This window comes from Seriola lalandi, unplaced genomic scaffold, assembly GCF_002814215.2.
Source record: "Seriola lalandi dorsalis isolate HSWRI2012SDOR001 ecotype SW California unplaced genomic scaffold, Sedor1 jcf7180002054553, whole genome shotgun sequence".
Lineage (NCBI taxonomy): Eukaryota > Metazoa > Chordata > Actinopteri > Carangiformes > Carangidae > Seriola > Seriola lalandi.
The window spans coordinates 598,615-625,513 of record NW_019525106.1 but is presented as its reverse complement, the minus strand read 5'-3'; the positions used below and the strand labels follow the sequence as shown (position 1 = coordinate 625,513).

General features: G+C 43.6%; 2 protein-coding genes across 4 annotated transcripts in view; both read left to right on the top strand.

Annotated features, from left to right (window-relative positions):
* The first annotated feature begins 16 nt into the window (after positions 1 to 16).
* On the top strand, positions 17 to 5,452 carry mapk12a (mitogen-activated protein kinase 12a). Its single transcript, XM_023415469.2, has 12 exons — positions 17 to 365; positions 1,231 to 1,360; positions 1,542 to 1,600; positions 1,715 to 1,826; positions 1,929 to 1,958; positions 2,227 to 2,274; positions 2,540 to 2,654; positions 3,464 to 3,535; positions 3,706 to 3,785; positions 3,987 to 4,065; positions 4,151 to 4,324; positions 4,444 to 5,452. The coding sequence occupies exons 1-12, from the start codon at positions 247 to 249 to the stop codon at positions 4,509 to 4,511; spliced, it is 1,086 nt and encodes a 361-aa protein (XP_023271237.1). The 5' UTR covers positions 17 to 246; the 3' UTR covers positions 4,512 to 5,452.
* Positions 5,453 to 13,981: 8,529 nt separating this feature from the next.
* mtss1la (MTSS I-BAR domain containing 2a) overlaps positions 13,982 to 26,899 on the top strand; it is a 24,377-nt gene continuing 11,459 nt past the window's right edge. The window contains exons 1-3 of one of the 3 annotated variants that reach the window (XM_023415516.2): positions 13,982 to 14,676; positions 17,657 to 17,718; positions 17,833 to 17,906. In XM_023415516.2, the coding sequence (XP_023271284.1) occupies positions 14,608 to 14,676; positions 17,657 to 17,718; positions 17,833 to 17,906 (205 nt within the window). In that variant the 5' untranslated portion in view covers positions 13,982 to 14,607. Of the gene's footprint in view, positions 14,677 to 17,656; positions 17,719 to 17,832; positions 17,907 to 26,614; positions 26,746 to 26,899 lie in introns of those variants that run through there. The other 2 variants (XM_023415518.2, XM_087176405.1) reach the window with 2 other exon arrangements.

The following is a 26,899-nucleotide window of genomic DNA, read 5'->3' as shown; positions in this document are numbered from 1 at the left end:
GTACTCTCGTGTTACTCGCATTCCAGTCCCTCTTTCACCTTTAATTGTAGGCCCTCAGCAGGAGTGGCTTTTGGTGACCTCAGGCTGCGCCCTAAGCGGCAGACACGCAGAGCTGCGCAATGATCGAGGGTGAGCGCATAGGTGGGATCTGGGACAATGGGTGCGTAGCGTCCGCAGACCAAACAAAAAAAACGGCCAAAGAACAATCTTTCCTAGACTTCTTATTTTGCGTTTTAAGAAAATAAAATGTCTAAGCGAGTCAGACCCGGTTACTACCGCCAAGAAGTTAACAAGACCTCCTGGGAAGTGCCGGACCGGTACCGGGATCTGAAGCAGGTGGGGACCGGGGCGTACGGGACGGTATGGTAAGTGAAAACCGCCCCACACACACACACACACACACACACACACACTGGGAGAAGAAATAACACAGATCGCACTGCTGGTTTATGTGGAGCGGGGTAACAAAAGAGAGCGACGGAACAGATGGTGACTTACAGGCAGCCGCACTGTGCCACAGGCAAACAAAAGGACAAGTATCTGCGCTCCGCTGAACACATGCTGCCCCACTTCCTGATATGATGGAGACACTTGCGCCGATAACGTCACCTCAGCGCAGCCATCCTCACATCTCTAGTCGTCTTTAAAGATTGTGAAATCATTAATAGCGCGCGGGTGGTGGTGGGTTAAAGCAGCTGCGCACGTCCAAGTTTAGAGATATCCGACACAACGAGCTGCTTTTTGGGCACCTTGCGCGTCTCGCAGCATGCGGCCCTTTGTTGTCAATGATTGACTGTGTGGGCGGTTGCTAAACTGCCCCGACTTACAGTATGCGACTTAACAACACATGAGCAACTCCGAAATATTGTGGTCGGACACAGGCTGGACATGGAGGAGCCGCCTGCTACAGCCAGAGATCACAGCTGGATGTAGCAGATGAGGGGAAGGGACAGGCCAGGGGGCTTTGTGTACTTGTGTAGTGTGTGTGTTGTGTGTGTGTGTGTGTGTGTGTGGTCACAGGTTTTGAGCACCTACTGAAATTCCTGATCACGAAATAAGAAAGTACATCTTCAGTTATATACTCAGAGAAACTCAGATGATGATTTTTATTTAGGTCAAAGGGAAGTTCCTGGACTAGATCATTATTTCCTCATTCTGGTCACGTTTCAGATCAACTCATTAGGCCTACATATTTCTGTCTCACACACTCTGATGTGTTCTTGCCCTCAGCTCAGCAGTGGACTCCAGAACAGGAGGCAAAGTGGCAATCAAGAAGCTGTACCGACCTTTCCAGTCTGAGCTCTTTGCAAAACGGGCCTACAGGGAGCTGAGGCTTCTCAAACACATGAAGCATGAGAATGTAAGACAGCCTAATCGCTGCATGATCATTTTTTATTAGTTCTGACTAGATGGAATCAAGATATCTGAGTATTCATGCATATAGAATAATGAAACGAGAGGATATCTGTGTTAATAGTGACCTATGGGACAAAAGATTATGTCCACCCTGGGCGATATATTTATATTTCTGTCTTATGCAGGTGATTGGCCTGTTAGATGTGTTTACTGCTGACCTCTCCCTGGACCGATTCCACGATTTGTAAGTGCAATTTATGCCCCTGCCAATACTGTAGGACTGAATTAACCTAGCTTGAAAGTAGCAGCCGGTTGTAAAGTGTTCACAGCTGTGATGTTTATCTTGTTCTTCTTAAAGTTATCTGGTGATGCCATTCATGGGGACAGATCTGGGGAAGCTGATGAAGCTGCAGAGACTGTCAGAAGAAAAAATTCAGTATTTGGTTTATCAGATGCTCAAAGGGCTTAAGGTGGAGAACTCGGCTTTCATGATATAGTGTGGACAATTTATTCCTTGAATTTAATTGTTCTGTTGATTAAATTCCTGTTTTTCTGCATTTTTTTTATTACAGTACATTCATTCAGCTGGTATAATTCACAGGGTAAGTTGTCTTTCATATATATATATATATATATATATATATATATATATACACACACACACACACACAGCAGGCTACATTTCCACCAAGTATGTGTGAGCTAAGGATTCATACATTCTTATCTAATGAGAAAAGGGAGTTGGTGTGCAAACGTATACCCTCTCCATTTTATTAGACTGTTATGACTGAGGCTTAGTTTTTCTTTCACTTGTTTGCTACAGACTCAATGTCACAGTCATGTTGAGTCTTTTCATATCAACTTTTGCAGGACCTCAAACCAGGAAATCTGGCCATCAACCAAGACTGTGAGCTCAAGGTACAGCACACCCTCATAGCCCAAACAAACACAACCCACAGCCCGCTTTAACTGTTAATACTTAATTTATGGTGTTCCAATCAAAAATGGGCAATTTGTGATTGTACAATCATCAATGCACTGCACAGAATTTCATTGCCACTTCGACATATTTCTGTCCTTAAAGTCCTTAAAGTCTTACTACCAGATTTGTAGCCTCACTGTATGACCTTGATGTAATTGTGCTGTGTCTGACTCTACCATGTTTCTGTTCATGTTTTGTCAGATTTTGGACTTCGGTTTGGCGCGGCAGGCAGACAGTGAGATGACGGGGTATGTGGTGACTCGCTGGTACAGAGCCCCAGAGGTCATCCTGAGCTGGATGCACTACACTCAGACTGGTAATGTAGAACTAATTACAGGGGGGAGGGGGCAATCAAATCACTTTCAAACAGTCATGTTCACTGCTGAATGCCCCTGTTATTTCATGATGGAGCGTGGATTTGATATTATTATCAAAGTCGAATGCTCTTAACCCAAGGCCTCTGCTTCAGCTATGGTTTACTGCATTTCTCAGAATGAACCTCAAGAGAACAGGCTGGGACCTGTTGCTTTCTTACTTTTTCCAAAAATGTCTTGCACTTGTGGTTGTAGTGCACTCTGGTCTATTGAGGCCACAGTCAGTAGAGAAATTAGTATTTATTCTTCTTCTGTGACATATTTAATAATAAATATCTACTATACAATATTATACAGGGCTTTTAAAGGCACTCAAACACACTTTATATAAAATAACACAAAAATGGAGCAGCAGGAAAAGACACAGTATTAAAAGTAGGTGAGCCAGGGAGGTAGAGAGGGTGGGAGAGTATTTTATTTTGATGGGGAGAGAGTTCCAGAGATAAAGATGGCTCTGTCACCCCAGGTTCATTGTTTGAATCAGCTGAGTGGAGGTTTCATGCTGAGCTGGGTTTGGAGTCAAAGTGGAAGGTGTTAGAAACACCTGAGTTCAATGGAGTCAGAGAGTAATGATAAGTGTTATCCACTAGGCGGTGCTCTCTCAACACTGTACAACAGACACTCTGGGAGTTCTTGCATTTTATGCTGTTGATCACTGACCTACGATGAGATGTTGTTGTAAACTCTTCAGAATATCTGGAAATCTGAAATGTGTGGTGTTTATCAACTGCGATTTCTGTCTCTTCCACAGTGGATATTTGGTCTGTGGGCTGCATCATGGCGGAAATGCTGCAAGGAAAACCTCTTTTTAAAGGCAGCGACCGTATCCTTTTATCTTCCTGACCTTTTCCATTGACATTTTCAGGACGTTCAAAGAGACAAAAGATGGAGAAATTCTTTGCAGAAATACTGCACAATTCTCCCATGAATCTATATGAAAGAATTATCCTGCGAAATGTGAATCATCTTTGAACCTTGACCCCTGTTCGTCAGACCTAGATCAGCTGACTGAGATCATGAAAATCACAGGAACACCAACTCAGGAATTTATATCAAAACTGGAATCTGAAGATGTGAGTGCAGAACATGCAATTCATACAACTCCCTGGTTTTTTTGTACATCCCAATTGTGCCCCCAAATCTTCCAAAGTTTATGAACTGGAGGCACAATTTGGCACTGTCATAAAATCATTATGCATATCTTTAAATTCATATACACACCCCTCAGATACTATGATTTATTCTAGATTAAATGTATTGATTTTTTTTCATAGGCCAAAAGCTACATCAGAAGTCTTCCAAAAGTTGAAAAGAAAGACCTTCAAAAGGTGTTTTTCACAACTAATCCACAAGGTAGGACACGGTCGGCCTTTGAATTCTATCTATTTTCAGTTCCTGTTGACACTCTTTCCTCACTCTGTTTTTCCTCCTTCCTCAGCCATGTCTGTGCTGGAGCGAATGTTATTGCTGGATCCGCAGAGCAGGGTAACCGCTGCGGAGGCTCTCACGCTGCCTTACTTCACCGAGTTCAGAGAACCAGAGGAGGAGACGGAAGCACAGCTGTACGACCACTCCTTAGACAACACAGACCTGCCGCTGGACCAGTGGAAACGTAAGGATGAATGGGGAGGAGCTGTTGGACTGGTTATGGTGCCATGTAACCAAAAAAGACCAGTAACTGACTGGGGATATATACTGATCGCTGTCCTGCTGTGCTTCTTTCTTCTTTAGGTCACACCTTCACAGAAATTTTGACCTTCAAACCAGTTGTGCCAGAATCCAAGGAAACCTCACTGTAAAACACGAAGAGACGGCTGTGCAGCCTGGGGCCAGAACAAACTAACATGTCTTTTTATCTTGTGCTCAAGTGACTCTTTGATCACAAGACTTATTGAATGCCCACGGACTATATTCTCTTTTAAGTGCAAGCTGCTGTGTTTTTGATGATTTCCCAGTTGTGGATTTTTCGTCGTCGTAAATTTCAGCATGTTTTTGGTCCAGTAGCTTGTTTCCTTAGTCTAGCATTAGATCCTTTCAGCACTTCTTTCAATGCTGAGGTTGCTATATAAGTCAGGTAATAATATTTTTTAAATATTTAACTGGGCAATCAAGGCATTATGAGTTGATTTTAATCAGAATGGTACATATATGTTTTAGGAGCATTTAATAAAACACATTACTCCCTACAAGTTGGTATTAATTACAAATGAAGAAATTACAATAGACACATTTGACTTATGAGAAAACAGAATTTCTTGAAGAATCCTGGTGAAATTTATAGTTTGATTTCCAAGAGTCATTTGTATTTGTGGTAAAATATGATTTTATGGTAATAGATCTAGGCAATACGTAGTTTATTTTGTGAGATAATCTCCCTGTCAGTGACCACATGTCCTTAAAAGACGTTTGTTTAGAATTGTTTGGTATGTCCTCGTGTGTTTGTGTGTGTGTGTGTGTGTTTGTGAAGACTACATGTCTGTTGTGACCTTGTCATTCCTCCCAGTGGCCTTAATGTTAACGACATAACACTGTTGAACTGTATGAAAACCATTCCCGGAAGGGTAAGCACAAACATTCACATATTCATTTCAAACCAAAAATACATACATACATAAATCCGATTATATTGTTTTTTTGAAACAGAAAGTTGCACAAAACACATTCTCATCGTTGATTTGTGAATTCATATTTCTAGCACCACTCCTGTATTTTTATTATTAAAGATTCTCTTTGAAAATTACGCACGTTTGTTTTTCTTTTCTGTAGTCTTCTCGCAAACAAAACATGATGGATTTTGGCTCATAGAATATTGAGTCAAAGCTGCACATGTTTAAATGCTGAGGTATGATACACAATACAAAGAAAGTAGGAATAAAAAGAGTAAAATAGGACAAAACAAGGAGACTTTGAGGGTGGGGGTGGTAGAGGTTAAAAAATAATCATTTATTTTATAACAACTATCGTATATACAATTATCCACAGTTTTATAAGAATACTGCTGTGAAATCAATAGTTATCGAAGTCTTAACTCGGTGCCCTTGACACGGTACACCAGCAGTTTCGTAGTGCATTTCAGTAAAAGTGGAGGATTTACAGGCGATGGCTTCAAAAAAGAAATGGTCAAACTGTAACAAGAGGCCAAGACATCCTGATTTGAATGGCGGAGGCGTTAGTTTCTCAGGTTGTCTGTCCGTTCATCCGTCCTATTCTTATGAACATGATAGCTGAGTAACGCTGTGAGGGAATTTCTGCAAATTTGACAGAAACATTTACTTGGATTTGAGGATGAACAGATTACATTTTGGTGGTCAAAGGTCAAGGTCACAGTGACCTCACAAAACACGGCTTTGGCTTTGGCTTTGTGAGTGCAATATCTCAGTAAAGCATTGAGGGATTTTCTCTAAATTTGGGGCAAACGTTCACCTGGACTCAAGGACTAACTTTAAATTTTGGTGTTCAAAGGTCAAAGCCTACATTTCCCATAATCTTTCAGCTAGATTCTTCCTGCCATGTCAGTATCTTTTAAAGTCCACACTGACATAGCATCATCAGAGTTATCTCCTCAGACTTGACAAAACTCCCTCAGAACCACTGAAGACATGATTATGCTGGCTATTATAAGTGGCTTTTAAGTGTAAAATTGGTGACATTCCCTTTTAAATGATACTATTGCATATTCTATATGAATACCCAAACTGTTGTCCAGCCATCAAAGCAGAAGGAGGGCATTTCACTTTTGTGTTGGACATGCAAATTAACACTAGGTGGCAGCATGTAAACAAACCACGGCCATATCTATTGGAGTAGTAATGTTGGTTGGTCCACCACTTTAATCCCGACTGAATCATCTCTGCAAATAGGAGATGCAGTTCCTTGAAATTTCCTACGGATATTTAAGGTCCCCAAAGGATGGATGGTAATGACTTTGGTTATTCAGTCGGATCACATCACATTTGCTCAAAATGTCGGTTTGTCCTTTACTTTGGTTTACGACCAAATGCTTTTCAAATTGATGAAGGTCCCATCAGACTCAGCTGTAGCTTGAATGATAATTAAGCTAACACGGTAAACAAGGATGGTGAACATGTTCAAACTTACTCCTGAAAAACCTGTTAGCAGTGTCACTGTGAGCGTGTTAGCGTAATGAGATAGCATTTATCTCAAACAACCAGAGTCATAGTAGCTGTTGCTGTGCTTTATTGTATTGCAGTAAATGCTGACAACCTTAGTTTTGTAATTAATATGATTGATAACTTCAAGAAGCAAATGTATAAACATTCATGCAGAATGTCTGTTTGCTTTTAGATTCTGCTCATTCCTCCACATACAGTACATTCTCCACTGGCGGGTGTTGAATTTAACAAGCTTGTCTTGAGTGACCTCCAGATCCTTGACTCCCAAGGGTGACTCCCACGAGGACAAGTTTCCTTCCTGGGCCTGAACTCCTCCAAACTAAACCCTGGGTGTATGTTGTGTCCTTGGTACACACACACACACACACACACACACACACACACACACACACACACACACACACACTGGGGTTCTGCTGGATAGTTCACCGAAAAGTCAGAGAGTTCTGTTCCCGCTGCAGACAGGAAAACAGAGGGGAAAGCACATTTTTTTACCCCACAACCCCTCCTCTCACACACACACACACGCACACACACACAGCAGCACATGGAAGGACTCCCTCTCTCTGTCTTGTTTGTTGACCCTGCGGTTTATTTTCAGAACACGCTGGGTTCAAGCAGCATATTTCGTCAGACACACACACTTCGAGTTTGCATGTGTGCACCCATATACACAGATACGTCTGGCACGCACAGTTTAATATACAGCACATACAAAAGCTACACGCATCCATACATTTAAGGCCTATACAGACTCAGGAGGGAGTATACATGGAATGGCAGCAATGCCCAAACACTGATCTGACCTGGGTCACTGTCTTTTCCTAAAGTGGAATGTCAGTTATAACTGTGTTTATTTTATGTGTCTGAGGGAGGCTAATCACCGTGAATCTCACCATGGTGAAGGGATCAACTCTGTCTTTGCAGAGATTCCCCATCTAGCACACTCCTCTGAGCTAATGTGGGTTCCTGTGTATGCAACAGCGATAGAGCTTGGAAACGCTCCAATTTCCCCTCATTTGTCTCACAGAGGGAACTCTGATAGCAGATGATTGGATAAATAAGAGCCAACACTGTCACTGTAAGAGCAAACGCAGCTCTTTATTTCCCTCTGAGCTCATCAGTTTTAATTGAAATGAACCACAACAACAGGGCATCGTGAGTGACAGTATTTATTCTCCAAATAATTTGTGCTGTCATGTCCTTTCTGGAGATCAAATAAACCGATAAACAGAGGAGTTTTACCGGGAGTCAAAATCTGTCAACTTATTCTATGTCCTTGTCTTTGTCTATTTGCAGGCTTTTACACAGATTTATATTTTTTCATAGCAATGTAACTGTGTACATGATGTTCACCATGTGACTGTTTGCTCGGTTCCAGATGTCAGTCTGGATCTGCGTTGCTGCTGCTGCTCTGTGGCAAGTTTACAGGGGTCTGCGTTTCCTCATACATGGCTACATGTGTCAGAGATGTTGTTAAAAAGATTATATTCTAGATGAAAGCAGAAACCTTTTTAGCAAATGCATCTGCAACTAAACAGCGAGAAAAGGCTGTGTAATTGTGCGTCAAATGTGGATTTAGTTTTATTTTGGGGCGTGCGCTGTTCAACACAGGCCAGCTCAATGAATGTTTTCCACATTCAAGAGGAGAGGAAAAAATGCTTAATTATTTCCTTAGCTTAGCAAAGTTAGATGTTTTCTATTTGTTTGTTTTAGTGAGTGAATAATTGGGTTCATAGCTCTCCAGCTACAGTATTATTCTGTTTGTTGTATCTGTCCCCAGTGTTTGTTTGCGCGTACGCATGGCTCGACGGGTGGACGCATGTGTGTGTGTGTGGAGGTCAAACAGAACCCAGTAAAGCGAGTCACGTGGCCCGACATAGGCCCACTGTAGCTGAGGGATCTCTGTCTGTCTTCTATTCTGTCTAACTCGCTCACTCCTCTCCCCTCAAAACCCTTTTTTCCCCGTCTTTCCACGTGCCTGGGCCTCTATAGTATCTCTGCCCTGATCTGTGTGAGATGTATACAGAAGCACACTCTGTGAGACCCTTCAGGAGGAAAGCAGGATCTGCCAGGCAAACTATAGAGGAAATTCCACAGGCTCAAATGGAGCTAGTGAGCCCACTGAGGGGGGCACCAGGACTTGGGGTGGGTGAAAAACAGAAGTATATTGGCAGATTTAGGAAGTAATATTCTCAATAAAGGAAAGATTGGAACAAAGAGAAAAGCATGGAGATGTCATGGAGATTACAAGTTGAGGGCAGGAAAGAAAAGAGGGGTGGATGAAAGTAAAGGAAGGGGAGATGAAGAAAAAGATGGCTAGAGATGTAGAGGGCTTGAGGGGGAGTCTATCTCCGGCAGAAGGGGCAGTTTAGTTTACATTAGCTCATTCATTAGCCATCCACCCTCTACTTGAAGACTGCTGTGGAATATGCAATGCAAAGAGTGCATGCCACACATTGTGATCCCTCTCCCAGGACAACTCTCTGTCCATCTGTGCGGTGTTGACATACAGGGTTGTTGTGTGTCACACTGAGAGAGGCTCTAGACTGTTGAAGAGCACTCAAACCCCTCTGACCTACAGGAGCAATGGGAGGCAGCTGCTGAACCAAGACAAATGACTGTAGTTTGCTTTTAAATTGAAGTGTCAAATACAGCTCACTTATGAAGAGTTCCAGTACATTGAAGAAGCAAATGATGAAACTGTCTTAACTTTTTGCCAGAATCATCATCTTGTGATTGAAAGTAAATTGTTTTCAGATGTTTTCCATGTTGCTGCATTCACGTGCTGCTGGGAGGCTTCAGCTTCTGGGCCTTCTGAGTTTTTTTTCTGCTGAACTGCAACCTTTTTAATGCAAGCAACATCTAAATTCACAGGAGTATTTACCTCACCACTGGATTTGATTTTCCGTCCACACAGCATATGAATATCTGTCTAAACACCCCACCTTTGAGACTTCAGTCAATACAGACCTGAATTGCCACACAGTAAAGACTCGGCCAAATATATAAAGATGACAAAATAGGATATGATAAGATAACATGACAGATCTTCTATTGTAAGCAGGTTTCAAATTTCTAAAAGCTGATTTCCAGAAATGTGTTCAGGGAAAAAAAACCCCAATAAAAATAGATGAAATCATTTTGTGAAAACGTGCAGATTAGGTGGAATTACTTTTAAATTTTATTTCGGCCCCAATAACCTCCATAAATGAAATTGGTCTGTATGCTGTCTCAACAGCCAAACCCTGGGCAAAAAGAGTCCACAAATCACTCACTGCTGCTCGTAAAGCATACTAGTGTGAAATAACAATAACAACTCAAGGCAAATCAGATGAGCATATCAACTTTTTTTTTATCAATTCCTCTTTTGTCTGGACTTTTACAGCTGGACAGTCAGACAACATTGTTTAGAGAGATTTTAGGGAGTTAATCAAACTGAAAAGTAGTGAGAAATTATGCCCTTGATTTACACAATTTGTAGTTAAGTAGCATAATGTTAAAAAAAAATTTAAATGGTGATTAATCCCTACTGTTTTTCCCTCCATCAAAGCTACCAAATTAAGTTAGAATCCTACAGAGGCAAATAAAGACCTCTACACTTTGTGTCAACAGAGCAGTTTACGTACTTTCTAACTTTCTTTTATGTCTTCCATTAGCCCTCACAGGACAAAACTCACTTCAGTGCACACTTGTAATTCTTGACGTCAGCAATCAAGATAACAAGTGTTTGTCAGTATGAAAGCAGAGACAGGACATTAAACACAATGCCACAAGAACAACATTTCAGACTCTCACTCCCTGTAGGCTTCAAAGAAGGCTGTTAAAAGTTTGTAGTTTCCTCACATACAGAGAACAGCAGCTTGAATTCATTCTGTTAAACCGGAGTCCAATGGTGACAAGCTTTCATGGTGGAGAAAAAAAAAAGTATTGAAAAGCCCACAAGAATTTCTCAAACATGTTGTGTAATCCACTTCTTTGCTGTCAATACGAATGCTCATACAATCTGTATGTCCAGTTTCCCTGCGTGGGATCAATAAAGTTGATCTGATCTTAACATAAAGGAAGAGAGAAGCCTTACCTATAGTATGTGTCTTGTGATTCCCTGCAGGTGAGCTCAGCATAAGGTTTAAAGTAAGTGTCACAAAAGATCACTTACATAACAGTTTGACCAGACTCCGATGATAAATCCTGATTGATTTTCTGGTCAAGTGGGCACAAGACCTCAGCGATGACCTCAGCAGTGGCTTCACTGTGGGGTCACAGCTTCCCGAATGTTATCCTTCACTACGGGCGATAAACCAGGCAAGACAAGGGCTGAATCATGGGCAGAACCTGGCTCTGAGGTGAGAGGTCACAGTGTATCACGCGCGCTGTGTTTCTCTTTTTGTAAAGAGAGGAGCTGCTTGTGTGGCTGGGTCAAGGTTAGAGGGCACCTGACTTTGCCATGCAGAGTGAGCAGGAAAGGAACAGCGGCAGAAAATATGGCAAGATTAGAAAAATAAACAGGCGTTTGCTTCAAAGTCCCTACCTCATAGGCTTATATAACTGAGTGTTACAATATAACACCTAATGTTATCCAGATTTCAGTGACTTATCTACATACTGAGTAAATACCAGATTGCTTCCATTGTGTTTCCCCTGCTAATGAAATGATGAATTGTTTTCCTCCGGTCTCTCATATGAGTGAGGTGAAACACCCAGCCACCACGAAGGCTGAAAAACAAACAGGCATTATCGCACAATGGTGGATGAAAAATGTACCCAGAAGTCAAAGCCCTTAAAGACGGTTATATAAGCCTTCAAAACCTTCTGAGTCTCTCCAGCTTGATGTGTTTAGGACTGATGATTGCTTTCAGTTGTACGGCCTTACTGGGAGACTGAGGCGAAACAGAAACTGTGGCATTTTTTCCTTACTAAAACCCATCCTTGCTGAATTAAGGAAACTCTCGCAGGCGCACATGGCAGAGAACAGAACAGACCCTTTTTTTCCAAGGGGGGTTGATGGTGGTGGTGAGGAATGTCAGCATCTGTGTTGGGGATATTTTCTGTTTTATAGCTGTTTTCTCAGAGATGCCAGTGAATTCTGTGGTGAGAGCTACAGGGACTGGGCTGTAGTCCCGGTGTCTCTACCTCATATCGGTCCACGTGGGCAGGAGATACCAAACCAGACATAGTTTCTAAATCTAGTCACCACAAGTTAATAAAAAGACAGTATGATTGTGTTTTTTTTGTGTGATTCTGTTTCCTTTTGTTCCTACAGTATTCATGTTTATGACTCGGCTCTCATGACAGGATGCTGGGTATCTGGTTGCTCTATAAATACACACAGTAGAAGTCATGTTTTTCTTCTGTATAGGAAGTATAAAGGATATTATTACATGGTACAACACATCACGTAATTACTTTGTTTGCAAACTTTACAGACATGACCTAAAGGCCGTGAAAGAAGAGGAAATGGTCTGCTAAAAGAGAGGCATGACTGATAAAAATAATCTCTCTAAATTATGGCAAAGACCTTTCCTGGGGTTTGGTCTGTCTGCTGAAGGGGGCTGCGGTTTTTGGCTGGACTGAGCCATGTTCCACAGAAAGGTCTGCCCAGTAGAGTGGATGCTCTCCTGTGAAATATATATAAAAAAAAAAAAAAAAAAACGAGGGATGAGAGGGGAAGGTGTGTGCGGCAGATGTGCAGGGTTATAAATTGACAGGATGTTTATCAGGAATGCTGTGAGGTGACCCCTGCTCCCCGTAGCCACTCCATAACAGACCAGTGATGATGCGGTTAAAATACATTACACTCTGGTGGCCCCTTAACTCTCCCTGTCAAACTGAATGTGGTGGGTTATAGTAGAATACTAAACCTCTCATTAACCTTATATAGACTGTCTTATTATTCTAAACTAACAAGATTAAATGGATTGTCGCTTATGTCATTTCAAATTTTATATCCCACAAATTATCTGAACCTATTTTAATGGAATAGTTAGACATTGTTGGGGAACTTTGCTTATTGCTGGGAATCAGAGGAGAAAATTGTTGTCTCCTTTCATGCGTGGAAAATATATAGCTAAGCTATGGTCAGCAGGTGGTTAGCTTAGCTTAGCATATCTTACCGCAGAAACAAAAAACAGCTTGCTCTGTCCAGTGTATGGCTCTGTCTAAGGGTAAGAAAATCCTACCTGTCAGCACACCTAAAGCTCACACTTTATATTGGATATTGTTTGTTTACTTGCACAAAACCAAAGGAAAACAACACATTGTAGTTTTACAAATTTTTTTTGCTGGTACACCGAGTTCCTAGACTCTCAGCTGGTTACCTAGCAACCTAAGAGAACTCATTTTGCACACAACACTATCCCCTGATAAAACTGCAAAGCATCTATTTGACACTTTGGTCAAAATATACTATATAACAAAAGACGACCAAATTACCGGCAGCACCACTGGTATGAAAGAAATAGTGAACACTTCCTGTCAATTAAGTGGGCGTGGTCATGTCTGCTTGTGTCAAAACATATGACAAACAATACAACACCGGCTTCTGGATTTGGAAAAATTGATTCGTTATTTATGTCGGTGACAATGGGGCAACAGCATCGGTCATAGTCTGTGATCACGTTCACTTCTCCCACTGGGACGAACAGACTCATTCTCCTATAGGTGCGGGGAAGTGGCGAAACCCATGTGACACAGTTACAGGAAATGATTGTAAGTGCGCCGTCTCCTTTCTCAACTGTCGTCTCTGCTTTCAATCAATTTTCTCATCCACCTACCGTTAACTCTTGGGGAAAAAAAGACAATAGGCAATTTTACCCTAATGTAATGTCGAACTATTCATTGAGGTCACAAGAAATCAGTTTCATTTGAATTGACATCTCCGGTCTTCTGGCATGTGGATTCATGAGGATAACTAATACAAAGTGAGGTGATTAAGGCCCACATGTTACTGTTTCCCGAGAACAAGTAAGACCCACTCAGAGAGGTGCAAATGCTCATTAACAGACGCGTGTGTGAATACACATAACAAACCCAGGAAATCCTTCTTTGCATATCAGTCAATTGTTTAATGGGAAGACAGCCTTCACTTTTGTTTGCATGGGGGTGGAAGGAGAGGAGGAGGGAGTAAAGGAGGGGGTGTTCCTTCTTGTCTCCTCCTCCACAACCACTAGGCCTATATGTGAAGAAAAAAAAAAAAAAACTTGACCAGCCCCCTTTCCATTCCCATGGATCGTATTACTGGAGACTCCAGCTCCGAGACATCTGCTCCGCTACTAACAACGGAGCGCGTCCCCGCGTCCCAGACCTGCGACCGATCCCGTCTCCCGTGGTGCCCCCTCCTCCTCTTGCTCTCTTCCCCAGAACTATGATCACTCCGTTATTTGCTGTGGTCATGAGGAGCCACACTGCCCTCCACGTTTCCCGGCTGTAGTTCAACACAGCCAAAAGCGCGCCCCTGCTCCATCACGCTCCCTCCTTGCGTCCGAGAGACGAGACGAGCAGCGGCGGCGGAGCGAGCAGCGGCCCCCGGTGCCATCGAGCAACACATTTCTTATTGTCTGTGCGCTCCGCAGGCTGCTGGCTGTGGGCTTAGCGGCTTCGCATCCTCTCCGCTGCGGGCTACATTGTTGTAGGGGAGGACAACGAAGGGCGGATGAACAAAACAAAGATCTCCATGTCCGCTGTTTTAATAACGTTTCACCAGTCGGATATTTAACCTGATTTTTTTGTCTTTCTACGAGCTTTTTGTTTTGTTTTTGGCACCATGGAGTCGGTGGAGAAGGAGTGTGGAGCGCTGGGTGGATTATTCCAGGCCATCGTGAACGACATGAAGGTAACACACACACACACAAACACACACATATGTATATTAAAGTAGACAGGGGATTGTATGTGACCTTTGTGGCTGCACGGTGGCTGATCAGACGCATATTTTTTTTACTGCCTTTGTCTCTTTCACCGGGTGCTCCCCCACTGGAAACACCGCTGCAGGACAAATTGAGAGATGAAACATGTTTCTCTTTGTGTTATTAGCATAATGTGCAGCAGGTCTGTCAGGGTCCTAGCCACATTTAACAGTAGTTCAGCCGGCGTGTCAGTCTGTGTGCCATATACTAACTGCTTGCATGGAAGTGTCGGTAGAGTAAAATGTTTATTTTGTTCTGTTAAGTGTTTTGGGGCTCATCTGTTTGGTCCAGGGGTCAAAACCTAGCCACATCATCAACATCAAGAGAGTCAGGTTAATCAAGAATTCCCTTCACTTTGAATAGAAAAATCAGTCGACAAGAAGAAGAAAATTACAATCGAAAGTAGCAGATAATTTACATTTTATGCAGTTATCACAGTGCAAATGTTCTGGGCTGCGATCTGACCTCAAGCAACTGTTCCTCCTTCCTCCCAGCCTCCAAGGTTTTCTAGATTAAATGACAGGCATGGAAGGATGCTCTGATAGAAAATAACCGACTCCATCACCTCAACCTCCTGGACAGAAACAGGCATGAAAGGTTATTGATTGTGCTTCCTGATGCTTGGCCTTGTGGCAGGAAATCACTACTTTACCAATAAGCAGTTTAATACAAATTTAACCCACGCCTTACCACAGAATAGACTTCTGTTTCACCCTGTTTGTGAAAAACACGAGTTCTCCACCATTCAAGGCAGTTTAAACAAATTTCTTATGCAGGAACTAGATGTCTCCCATTATCTATCACTCAACATGCAAGTGAGTGTTTTTGTGTGTGTGTGTGTGTTGGGGGAGGGGTCAGGTCAAGGAAGTTGAATCAGGGTGGTCTGTTGTTGTTCACCACAACAGATGGAAAGTGTGAACGTATTCATCTGGCCTGGAAGCAGCTCCCAGTCATCTCGTTGTGGAGGACGCTTTCCATCCAAAGTGTTGATAACGGCGAATAAGTCAAGAATCGGGCGCCACTTTCCACCTAACAGATTTCTTATTGATCACTGGCTCACAGGGGCATGGTGCCGCTGGACAGACTATTTATGGACCCTCGTTCGTCAGGCTCCAATGAAATCAGCTCTCAGCTATTGGCAGCCCCAGTTGGGCTTCATATATTTCCCCTTTTGTGTTGCGCTCATGCGAGGGTCAGAGAGAGAGAGAGAGAGAGAGAGACAGGAGCTCTTAGAAAAGGCAGTCTGTGTATTGATAAGCAGCACAGATGAATGAAGCTGAAGCCCTGAGTCAGCACAGTGTCGATGTCCACTGTCTGAGACAGACATCTGACCTCATTCCTGCCGCCTGGCTGGGCCACGCAAGCCTGTCAGACTAGCTTTACCCCCTGGGAGCAACGCAACAGCATGGCTTTCCTGTGCTGATCTCACTGATTGTGAACAATGTTACAGTATAGTGTACAACTACTTATATGATGAAGTACAGTGCACACACACACAGCCTCCTGTGGACTGTACTGTGCTGTTTCAAGCAGCACCTGTTGGTTATATAACTGTCTGATGAAGCTACAGGAAAAGAAGTAAAAGAGTAGGAGTTGGTAATACAGGAGGTGTGGGGTGAGATGATATGAAATAAAATGATTCACTTGGATTAAATCACCAGCCAAGAATTAGATCAGCAATGGAGTTGGGTAGATGTGAAAGCAAAAAATGTCCTTGCCAACTCTAAGGATGATAGTTTTGATCTCACCCTCCAGTATGAATGACAAGGCATGGGAGGAAGAGCCTTTCTCTCCTTCCTTCCCTCTTTTCACCCCTCCTCACCTCCCTGGGCGCTGCTGGGTGTGGATGAAGAGAGAAATCCCCCCCCCCGCAGCTCTGTATGTAGTTCTCTATGCCCGCTTCTTCACCCTCCTCCCTCAGCTGTCTTGGCAGCGCATCCCTCCTGCTCTGGGAGTCACAGGCCACACAAGCTAATTAGACACCTGTTGGAGTCAAGTGCAGACAGCGAGGCAGGGAGGAGGTTCATGGCAAACATTTTTGTTAGGGATGATGGCTCCTAAATCACCTGTGAAGGCTGAGGCTTTATCCGAGCTCGAGAAGGTGGGAGTTAAACGCTGTCATTGCTACAATGGAAGTTATACCAGAAGTGATGAAAAGCAAGACTGTTTCCAGATTGCATGCTGACTATATATAGCCAGAATGTGTGGCCTCTTTCGGTTCCTCTCCATCAAAGAGGCGCATAGGGGTTATGCCCTTCCTGTCCTTTCACCAGGGCTCAAGCTCTTGCTCTAATGGGATCGAGTCCTGAATGTGTTTTATGTTAGGCTTCTGCTCTTATAGCTCAAGGCAGCGTGGGATGATCCTGGGGTAAATGTAATCCAGATTTTTCAAAGACCAGCTATAGTACCTGCCCTGTGCATGTAAGCGCTCAAAATATGAGAGCTTACCCAGATCATACATGTGAACCACACCAAAAATATATGCACAAAGTATACATATACTGGCTCACAGCAACTTGCAGGAGGAGGGTGTGCAGGTTGATTGAGGATAACAATAACATAAGTGTCCAGCGTTAAATCACATCAGAGTACGGAGCTTATACACCAACCTGTTTCTAACCATGGGGGGAAGAAGCCAAGCTCTTTGAGTCATTGTAGCCATATATGGATTTCAGTATCTTGTCAGTGTAAATAAAGAAGAAAAATAGTTTGCAGTGAATAAATCTGCCATTGAAATTTAAACAAGCTGTTCTATCAAGTTGGAGAGAACATTATGTATTCTTAAATCTGTATGCATTCACTGGTTTGTATGTGTGTGTGTGTGTGTTTGAGAGGAGGATGTCTGTGTGCTTAAATGTCCTTGGCGAGATATTTATTTGACTCATCTCTTTTCCCTTTTCTTATCAGAGCTCTTACCCTGTGTGGGAAGACTTCAGTGCCAAGGCCACAAAACTGCACTCTCAACTCAGGTGAGAAGTAGTCCCAATGAACGATATAAACCTCAGTGAAAAGATACTTGTGCAACATTTGCAGCCACTTTTATGCAGTCACGGTGCAGTGAACATGTGCCAATGTATTTACAGGACCACAATTCTGGCAGCAGTGGCCTTTTTAGATGCCTTTCAGAAGGTGGCAGACATGGCCACCAACTCTAGAGGTAAGAGGGATGTTTTTCAATTAATTCAAGGTCACACACTGTGAAAGAGCTGGTGGTGGTGGGGGTGGGGGTGGGGGTCACTACCTTTTTTTTGGGCAGTTCGATTTGTTGTCTTCACGGGGTGTTGCACAGTGATTGTTTGGGGCTGGGTTAGAGAAGTGAAAATCTGATCTTATTGTTTCTTTGGTCTTAATGAGGTCTGCTGATCTGCTTTGTCACCCTGCTGGCCAGAGAGGCAGCCGATTAACACAGATTTCTTTTGAGTTGATCGTCGAGAGCAGTATGTAGGTCAAAAAAACCCTGCACACCCAGACGAGCGTGCAAAGGCTCCTGACACATGCACAAACACAATCACACGAGCATAGAGGCACACACACACACGTACACACACACACACACACACACACACACACACACAGACAGATATTCAAAGGATGACAGCTGGTAGCCGGCCGCCTGACCTTACAGGTCACATGCCACCATGCTTTGAAACAGTTTGTACCAGCACAACCCCTTACTGACCACTGACTGCTGGTGAAAATAACTGAAGAGGCATTTCTTCAACAGTGTTCACACATTGTCACCAGTTTCACTCCTATAGCCTCTCCAGTAACAGTGGAAGTTTATTGCCTCAGCGATACATCAGGTTTCGTTAAATGATTCCCGATGTGAGTGCACGTGCACTGTGGGATGAAATGAGGTAGACTAGGGTCAGCCTGCTTCAATAAAGCACAGGTATGGAGGATGGCAGGGCAGGACTTCAAAGCAGAGGTGTGTCTGCAGTAAAAGTAGGGAAAACAGCAGAATGATAGACGGTCCAGAGAGAGAGAGAGAGATGAGTGAGAGAGGGACGAGAAAGATGGTCGAATTGAGTTTTACAGCTATAGATGCATAAAATCCCCGTAAGTGTGTCACTCACACGCCCGCTCACTCTTCTGCTACTCTCCCAGGGACATTAACTTTAGGATTAATGTCATCTTTCTCAGGCCACCGACTGTATGAGGGATGGAGGGAACACTTTGAGACGACAGACTTTGAAACAATTAAAGAGGAACTAATGAAACATGGCCTAGTATAGTGCTGAGTAGTTGATGGACGGAACATTTTTTATCATACAAAAATATCAAATATTTGATGGTTTTAACATGTCAAATGTCAAATTTTTATGTTTTCATCTAGTAAGTATTTGTGTGTTTTCCCATGGTGCTCTTAACCAACGTAACGTTTCAATCCCATTTCTCCTCTGGGAGCTGTGTTGGTCTCCTCGTGTGCTCCAAACCCTAGCAATTAATTTGGCAGGAGGAATGTCGATATTTACTTGACCTGGCTTGTGGTGGCCTGGAATAACCTTTGAACCCCAGGCTGCAGGTCCCATAGACATAGTTTAGGCAAATTTACCCTCCTGGCAGCTGCAATAGTAAAAGTTATTATCCCAAAATATATTGGCATCCAGATGTTCCTCTCTCTCTCAAACTCAAGACTGTTCAGGAAACAGCGGTAGATAAATAGAATTCTGAGATTACTTGCTCAACAAGTCTCTGCTTCTGTCTCTGTGGCTGTTTCTCTCCCTCTCCTTCCGTCTTTCTCCCTTCACGTGTGTGTGTGTCTGTCTGCCTGCAGCGATCTTGTTCGCCTCAGCGTCTGCACAGCCATATAGGGCTGATTGCACCACAGGGGAGTGGGGGGGGGGGCTGCCTTGGCTATAAACTGTTGGCCGTCATCACTGTCACCCCGATTCCCCTCTCGTGTTTGGGGACGAGCTGCAGCTGCTGGCACAGCTGGAGGTTTCATCGCGTTCTTCTTCTCCTTCCTTTAATCTACCTTTGACACACTCACCCCGTCACCCCTTTAACTCACACTCTCCAGACTGTAGACGTTTCCCTGCCAAGGAAAGCAACATTTCCTCTCATTCAGTGCCTCTGGATGAATCCAGGGAGAGAGGGCAGTGAATGAAAGAGGATTTCCTGTCCTGACGTTTGTCTTGTCTTTAACTGGGCGGGCAGATTTTCATATATATACCCATAATAACCGCATCATATTTGAGATCGTCCCCTCTGTTTCCACCTCCATACCGCCTCCTCTCTGTGTCTGCATGTTCATGTGTCAGAGTGCCTTGGTCTGCGTTCCTGTCCAGGCTCCTTCTCGCCCATGTTGTCCGCTTTTAGAGTTTATGGTCACGGTCGTGGCGTCAGCATCTGTGTTTTATGTAGCAGCTGGGGGAGTCGGCTGCCAGGCGTTTTGGCACTGTGTCTGACAGCGCTGTTTCTCTAAGCTGTGTTGATGGATCTGTGTCTAAAGGCACGTCTGTCTCCCTGAGCTGGCGGCTCGCATCTGGGTTCAATAGTGGTCCGCCAACCACAAAGTCTATATTAGATGGATGTATTTGGAGAATTTTAGCCCCTTTTAAAGATAAATGTTTGACGTTTCAACACCCATCTTTCCTGGGACTTAGCTTGAGGCCCTGCAGCTCTCTGGAATGTTTTTATTGTTAGATTGGTCAGCCTAATGGTTTTTGGTGTGTTGTCTAGACCAGTTTAGTCGTTTATATGAAATTGTTGTGTGATGTATTTAAAAGGACCGGACTTATCTGGAGAATAGCAGGCTCTGTGTTTGGTGTTTTGTTGTTGCTAGGCTGGATGACATGTGTTTCAGTGGAAGGTTGACTTCATTTCTTTCCATTTTTGGTCATGGTTGAACTGGATACAGGTCAAAGAGCCGGTAGTTCAGGGCTAACGTTCCATCATGGTATGAGATACAGGCTCTATGTTTTTTCGGAGAGCGAGGTGAGTCTAGTGAGGGGTGGGTTGGCCTGGGAGTGGGGGTTGTGGTTGCAGTGGGATTTCCACAGCTCTGGGTATCCAGGCTAGGCAGAGGCGTTTAGCTAATCCTCTTAGCCCCACTCTGTAACACACAGACACAGACTGCCTTCCCTTCCCTTCCTGATCAGCCACCCCCAGCTTTAAAAATTCACACTCTGGGATCACCGGCCAGACTGCGATGCACTGCAAGTTTGTGTTCAACAAAGACCGAACCTTCCTCTCTTTACATCTGTGCGCCAGAGACTGTAGAGTAAACACACCATTGCACTCGCTCATAATGTTCCAGTGGGTCATTGCAAGCCCTCGCTCTCTGTCTCTCGTTCTTTTCTTTCTTACTCAAACAGTCTATGCTCAGTGGAGATATGGAGGTACTAGTAGATCAGTGTGTCAGCGAAGCAGTAATCTGCTTGGCCGCTGTGCTTCTCGGGGTTGGCAGATGGGATGGATATCCTTACCCGCCATCTGGACAGCCTGGCATGGACGAGATGCGGCCGTGGCCTTGTGTAGAGCGAGATCAGGGGATTACTGTCCTCTGCGCTATCCCAGCAGCGTAGCTATTTTTACGGACATGTCAAATAATGAGAGTGTGCCCATGTGACCAGCACTGACATCCATCAAGCTTGGCATTTCATGTTCAAGCCTTCTATGGGCCTGGGAGGTGAGCTCTGCATCTTATGTTGGTTCGAAAATGGATTTTGATTCTTTTAGACCGGACATGCAGTACATGTACATGCAGCCACTCTGATGAATGCACTAGCCATTCTGCTGATTGTATACGCTGCGGTCTTGAGGTATTTCATGACCTCCAGCCATCAGGTCACATTAAGTATCGACGAGAGCCTCTTATTTCTCCTTCAGCTGTCTACCTCGTGTGTCAGACCGAGCTGAACAGTTCCAAACCTCCTTCCTTTCTCCCCCTCTCTCTCTCTGGAGTTTGAGGGCTTCAACCTCAAAACTCAATGTGGTCGTCCCACAAATGAATGTTTTCCAGCTATTATAATGACTACATGCAAAAAGTAAAGGGTGAAGTGGCTGGAACAATGATGTGAAGAACAGATGAAAAGAGGGGGAGTAATGATGGCAGTGAAAACAAATCTTTTGGCGCTGCGTAACTTTCATTCTGAGGAATGAATACCAAACTAAGTAGACAAACATGAGACCTGAGGGGAACAGTGTGTTCAGCTATATCCTGAACACGGAGTCGGCGTGGAAGGGAGCTGGAGAGGGGAGGGAAAATACACGAGAGAGCGAGGGAGAGAGAGAGCGAGAGAGAGAGAGAGAGAGAGAGAGGAATGTAAGGGAGGACATTAAAGGAGGGAATGAAAAGGACACGCGCATAGTTTTAATCAAATGAGGTGGCTGATTGAAAACAGTTGGAGAAATTTGCTGAGAATAGAATTTACTTGTGTTGACTTCACCATTTTTTTTTTTTTAATGTGCTGCTTTTTTTTTTTTTTTTTTTTCACATTTTGCCATTGTAGTGACACAACCAAAGTCTTCTGTTTGTGAGCCAGTCTACCAGACGGTCATGATCTCCTGAGGTTGAATCCCTTTGACTTTCTCAAGCTATTTGTAATTTTTGATATTGCTACATCGCCAGCATAAGCATTAACAGCTGCTTACTTACCAGTCTAGAAGAAATGTTGCAAGCTCAGCATCAAACTTCCTTTTTACTCACCAAGAGCTATCTCCAGAGGTGGAAAGCAACACCAGTGTTAACTCTTTTCTCTTCTCTTCTACTGACGTTAGCACCGTAACCAGCTAGCCCCGGCCTGTCTCGTCACTCTCTGATAGCGACTCACTGTAGCCTCCAATCTGTCCTTAAGATTATAAGAAAAGGATTCAGTGTGAAAACAGGTGGAGTTATGTTTTAAAGTTTAGGTCTACTAGTAAGAGAGACTTGATGAAGGTCACAGAAAAACTCATTGTTTTGAGAGTAATGAAAATTTTAGTCACCTAAGTAAAATTTGAAGTCAAGGTTCTTAAGCATACACCAAGCTCAGTGCAGAGGAGAATGGAGACTGACCTGACGATAATAGACTTCCCCCCAGGTTAACTTAAGACTCAGAGGCTACAGGTGGAGATAGAGCTTATTAAATGCCTTATGAGCAGCAGCAACAGCACCCAGCAGTGCTGTCAGCATTGTTTGGAGGGTTGTTCGCAAATGAGCCGTGCAGCATTAACTTTGGCCGAGCAAAAGAGTGGGAAGTGCATTGTCAGCTGAGATAAAGACAACCTTATTGCAAAGGGTGTAAAGCAGGGCAACCTACGAGTCATCTGATTGAACTGGCTCGCAGGCTTTGCTCTATTTAATACTGAGTCATTCACTGTTGCCTCAATGTCTGTCTTTTTTTTTTCCTATTTGGAGCTTGGATACATCTGGGGTCCTTTCCCTTAGCTGCAGGTGAAGACAATCCCCTGTGGATCTTCTGTTCTTTCCATTAATTGCATGATACATTGCTTCTCTCCTTCCCTGTGTGTTACATTTTCCCATTTTCTCTCTCTGTGTCCCTTTTTCATGTCCAACGAAAAAGCACATCTGGACAAGAGGCGCTGTTTATTTTTAGCAGCATTTATGTCCCTGAACAGGAAGCTCCTCCAGCAGCAAAATAAAACTTCCTCCTTGTTCTCCCACTCCTCCTTTAGTCTCATCGTAATGCTCTCCAGAACATGTTTACACCACATCAGGACACACTGAGATCTGTCTGCATCTGTGGGTGTTTCTGGTCGAGAGGTGAAACTTGCCGTGCGTATTGTCTGGCCAGACTACAATGGGATGAGTGTGTGTGTGTGTGTGTGTGTGTGTGTGTGTGTGTGTGTTTGACTGTGTGTGTGTTGGACTAAAACAATTGATCTTGAGGCTGTTTCCTCTGCCTTTCATTAGTATTGTTTCTGGTAAGAAGAGACATTGTAAGGAAGTGACACAAAAGGCTTTGAATACTGTTTTGATAGCTACTGCAGACACATATATGTTCACTCAAAAACATTCTCACATTTGTGTAGGGTCGGGGTTATTCCCAGCTTCACAAATGTGTGAGTGTGCTACTTTTCTTGGTTTTATTGCATTTTAAAATAAATATCTTTGGATTTTGGACTTTAGCTGGGACAAAACAAGTAAGTTGAAAGTGTCACCTTGGGAAATTGTGTTGAAGTTGTGGCTGTTTACACTATTTTCTGACATTTTATAGACAAAACAAATGATCAGTTTAGTCAAGAATATGATTGACAGATTCATGGATGAAAATAATAATTAATTGCAGATTTATGTATATTCATATTTACAAAAGAATCCTATTAACCTGCACAAACCTATACATCCACATCTTTGTTCTTTCTTGGATGGAGTGCCATGTCTAAAAAAAACAGAACCCTAATGTTCTGTTTGGGGTCCAGGAGGTCCTGGGCTCAAAAAAGAAAAGAAAAAATTACTTCATTGTTTTATCAGTTTCAAACTTAAGGACCTCTCACTTATCTCACTTCATAACAGTTGCTTTAATTAAGTTTTGAAAGTGTTTTAAAACTGAAAAACTATTGTTTAAATGTCTGAAATAACTGTTTCACTCACTTTTTGTAGTGTAATGTTTTCAGTGTTGCAGATATTCAACACACTCCTTTCAGAAGTTCCTGACTTACCTTACCATTGTTAAGTCTCATTGAACTGAAGGAATATAAACACAGATGAATGCTTCTAGTCATTTCAGTATGAAACCCCTTTCTCAAAATATATATTGTGCTTTATTTACAGAGTAGAATACCCTTTTCACCCCAGTCTTTCATTTTGCACATTGAGCTTATGAAATATTAACATAAAAACCAAGTGAAACAGACTTTTACTTTGCATTACAGCCACGAACCAAGAATCTTTCTGCAGAGTTTCTTGAAAGACTCGCACACTGTCTGTGTCTGTCATCCAGTATTTATGTAACTTCGCTTAGATCTGTAACTCTGTTGCTGCGGGCGTACAGCACTGTAGTCTTGTTCCACAATCAATGTCCGCACGTGGCTGTTTTATCCGTCACTCTTCCCTCCATCAGAAGCTATTGCTCCCTTACCAGCAGACACATGGGGGTGCTTCTTTATTAATAATACTGACTGCTTCGACTGAGCTACACCAGCAGAACTCCAGCTGTGCTTTGAAGCAAATGTTTGATGATGTGAATGTATGATGTTCTGAAGTTTTTGAATTCAGAAATCTCAGCTGAGATCTCGTTTAGTTAAAATCAAGGTAATTCTCCCTCCAGTCTCTTTTTTTTTGTTTCTTCTCTTTGCTGAATAAAGTGTTTGTTTGATGTTTTGGCTTCATTGAAGGACATACACACACAAGCTACATGGAGATTTTGTTGATACTGGAAAACATTACATCAACCAACTCTTCCTACGTACTCTTACTCTTCATCTGTCAGAGCTTATAGATATATTTACTAAAAGTGAGAGACTTTGTCCTGGCAGTGACTGCTACACCTGCAGCAGCCGGCTAACACTTCCTCTGCCCCGTGACTGGCCAAACCCAGCCGGCACCTCAGCAATGTGTACCCTCTTTCATCCTCCCCTCTCACCCCACAGCCCTTTTCATCCATCAGTGGCCTCCGCTGTGTCCCTGCCAGTTCACATTCTGTAGCACTTAAAAGGGATGAGGGAGGGTAAAGGCAGGGGGCTTAACTGTCTGTGCCAGCCACAGTCGGCTCCGTGGCCAAGGTGCCAGCGTGAGGAATAATTGTTGTCTCACAGACGATGGAATTTCCTCAGCTCAGCTCTCCGTATGAGGGTGTAGCGAAAAAACGCAGGGACTTCATATTCCTGGAAGTGTAACCATGAGGATGTTCTGTACCTTTTTGCTCCACATCCCACACAAACATGCTTTATTGACACAGGAAGCAGCCCCTGCTCCACTCAGGAGAACTGTATTCAGCTTGCGAACCGGCAGCAGAATCTCACTCCAGCTCGGTAGTCCTGAGTGCAAATGAAATCTGAGCTGAGCTGCAGGGTTTAGATGCTGAGAGAGAGTGAGAGAGAGAGAGCGAGAGATAGTTGAGCTAAGCTCCTATGTTGAAGACATCAGGGAATGAGGCCCGTGGCAGTTTAGCTCCTGGCTCCCGGCTCCTGGCAGGAGAGTTCCCTATAAAGCAGTCCTATTAAAACGCTCCTCCTTCCCCGAGGAATCAGGGGAGTTAATCAGAACCAGAGCTCTGGATGGAACCACTCACTAAACGCTTAGACCACACTGTGCTGGTCCTGGATACTGGAGCTTAAGGTTCCCACCAAAACCAACAGCGGGGGCTCGACCTTCCCACCAACAATCCCATGTACTTCTCGACATGCACAAGCAGATCTGATGGCAATTTTTATTTATGTTTGAATCAGGCGCCAACAGCATCAGAGACATGCACAGCAATGCTGTTATAATTAACCACACATTGCTGCACTGTTCAGTTGCTCCAAGTTATTTGCTCCATGTCTTCAGATATACGGCTGGGTTGCATAAAGGCTCTCTTCCATCCTGATCTGTGTTTTGCTTCATTCATGCATGTGTGGGTGTCTGCTGTGAGGTCGGCCCTGCTCCCCTTAAAGCCCCAGGGGTCCACGCCTGCTAAATAATCACTTTCCCATTTCCTACACAATGTTCGCCAGGTTCCAAGCTGCTGCAAGGGCAAATATCAGTCGATCTAGATGCAGAGATAGAGTTGAGTGGATTTTATTTATGCAGCCCAGAATCACAAATCACCTTTATCATGGGTGGAAAAAGGAGGAGACCTCAGTAAGGGCGACAAAAAAAGCAACAACTTGTCTTTCAAGTCAGTCTTAACCCTCTTTCCAGCTTGTATGTGTTTGTCACATGTCTGTGTACATGCAGGTTGTTGAGGGAGTAAATCTGCGTCCCTGTCCGTCCGGTTGAGGCCAGAGGCCAGCAGGGCTCTTGGACATGGGCAGGAAGCCTCTGGACCTCCCCAGGATGTAGCTGTCAGCTGATCCCCCTCTGGGAGGGGAAGGAGGAGAGGAGGAGACGGGAGGGAAATTGGCAGGTGTGGATGGGACAGGAGAGTGGGGGTTGAGGGCTCTCTCTGGCTTGACAGTGACATTGAGAAAGTCTGTTAGAGAGATAAAAGAGCCAACATTACTCTCTCTCGCTCTCTCTCTCTCTCACTCCCTCCCGTCTCTGTTAGACACCCCACCCCC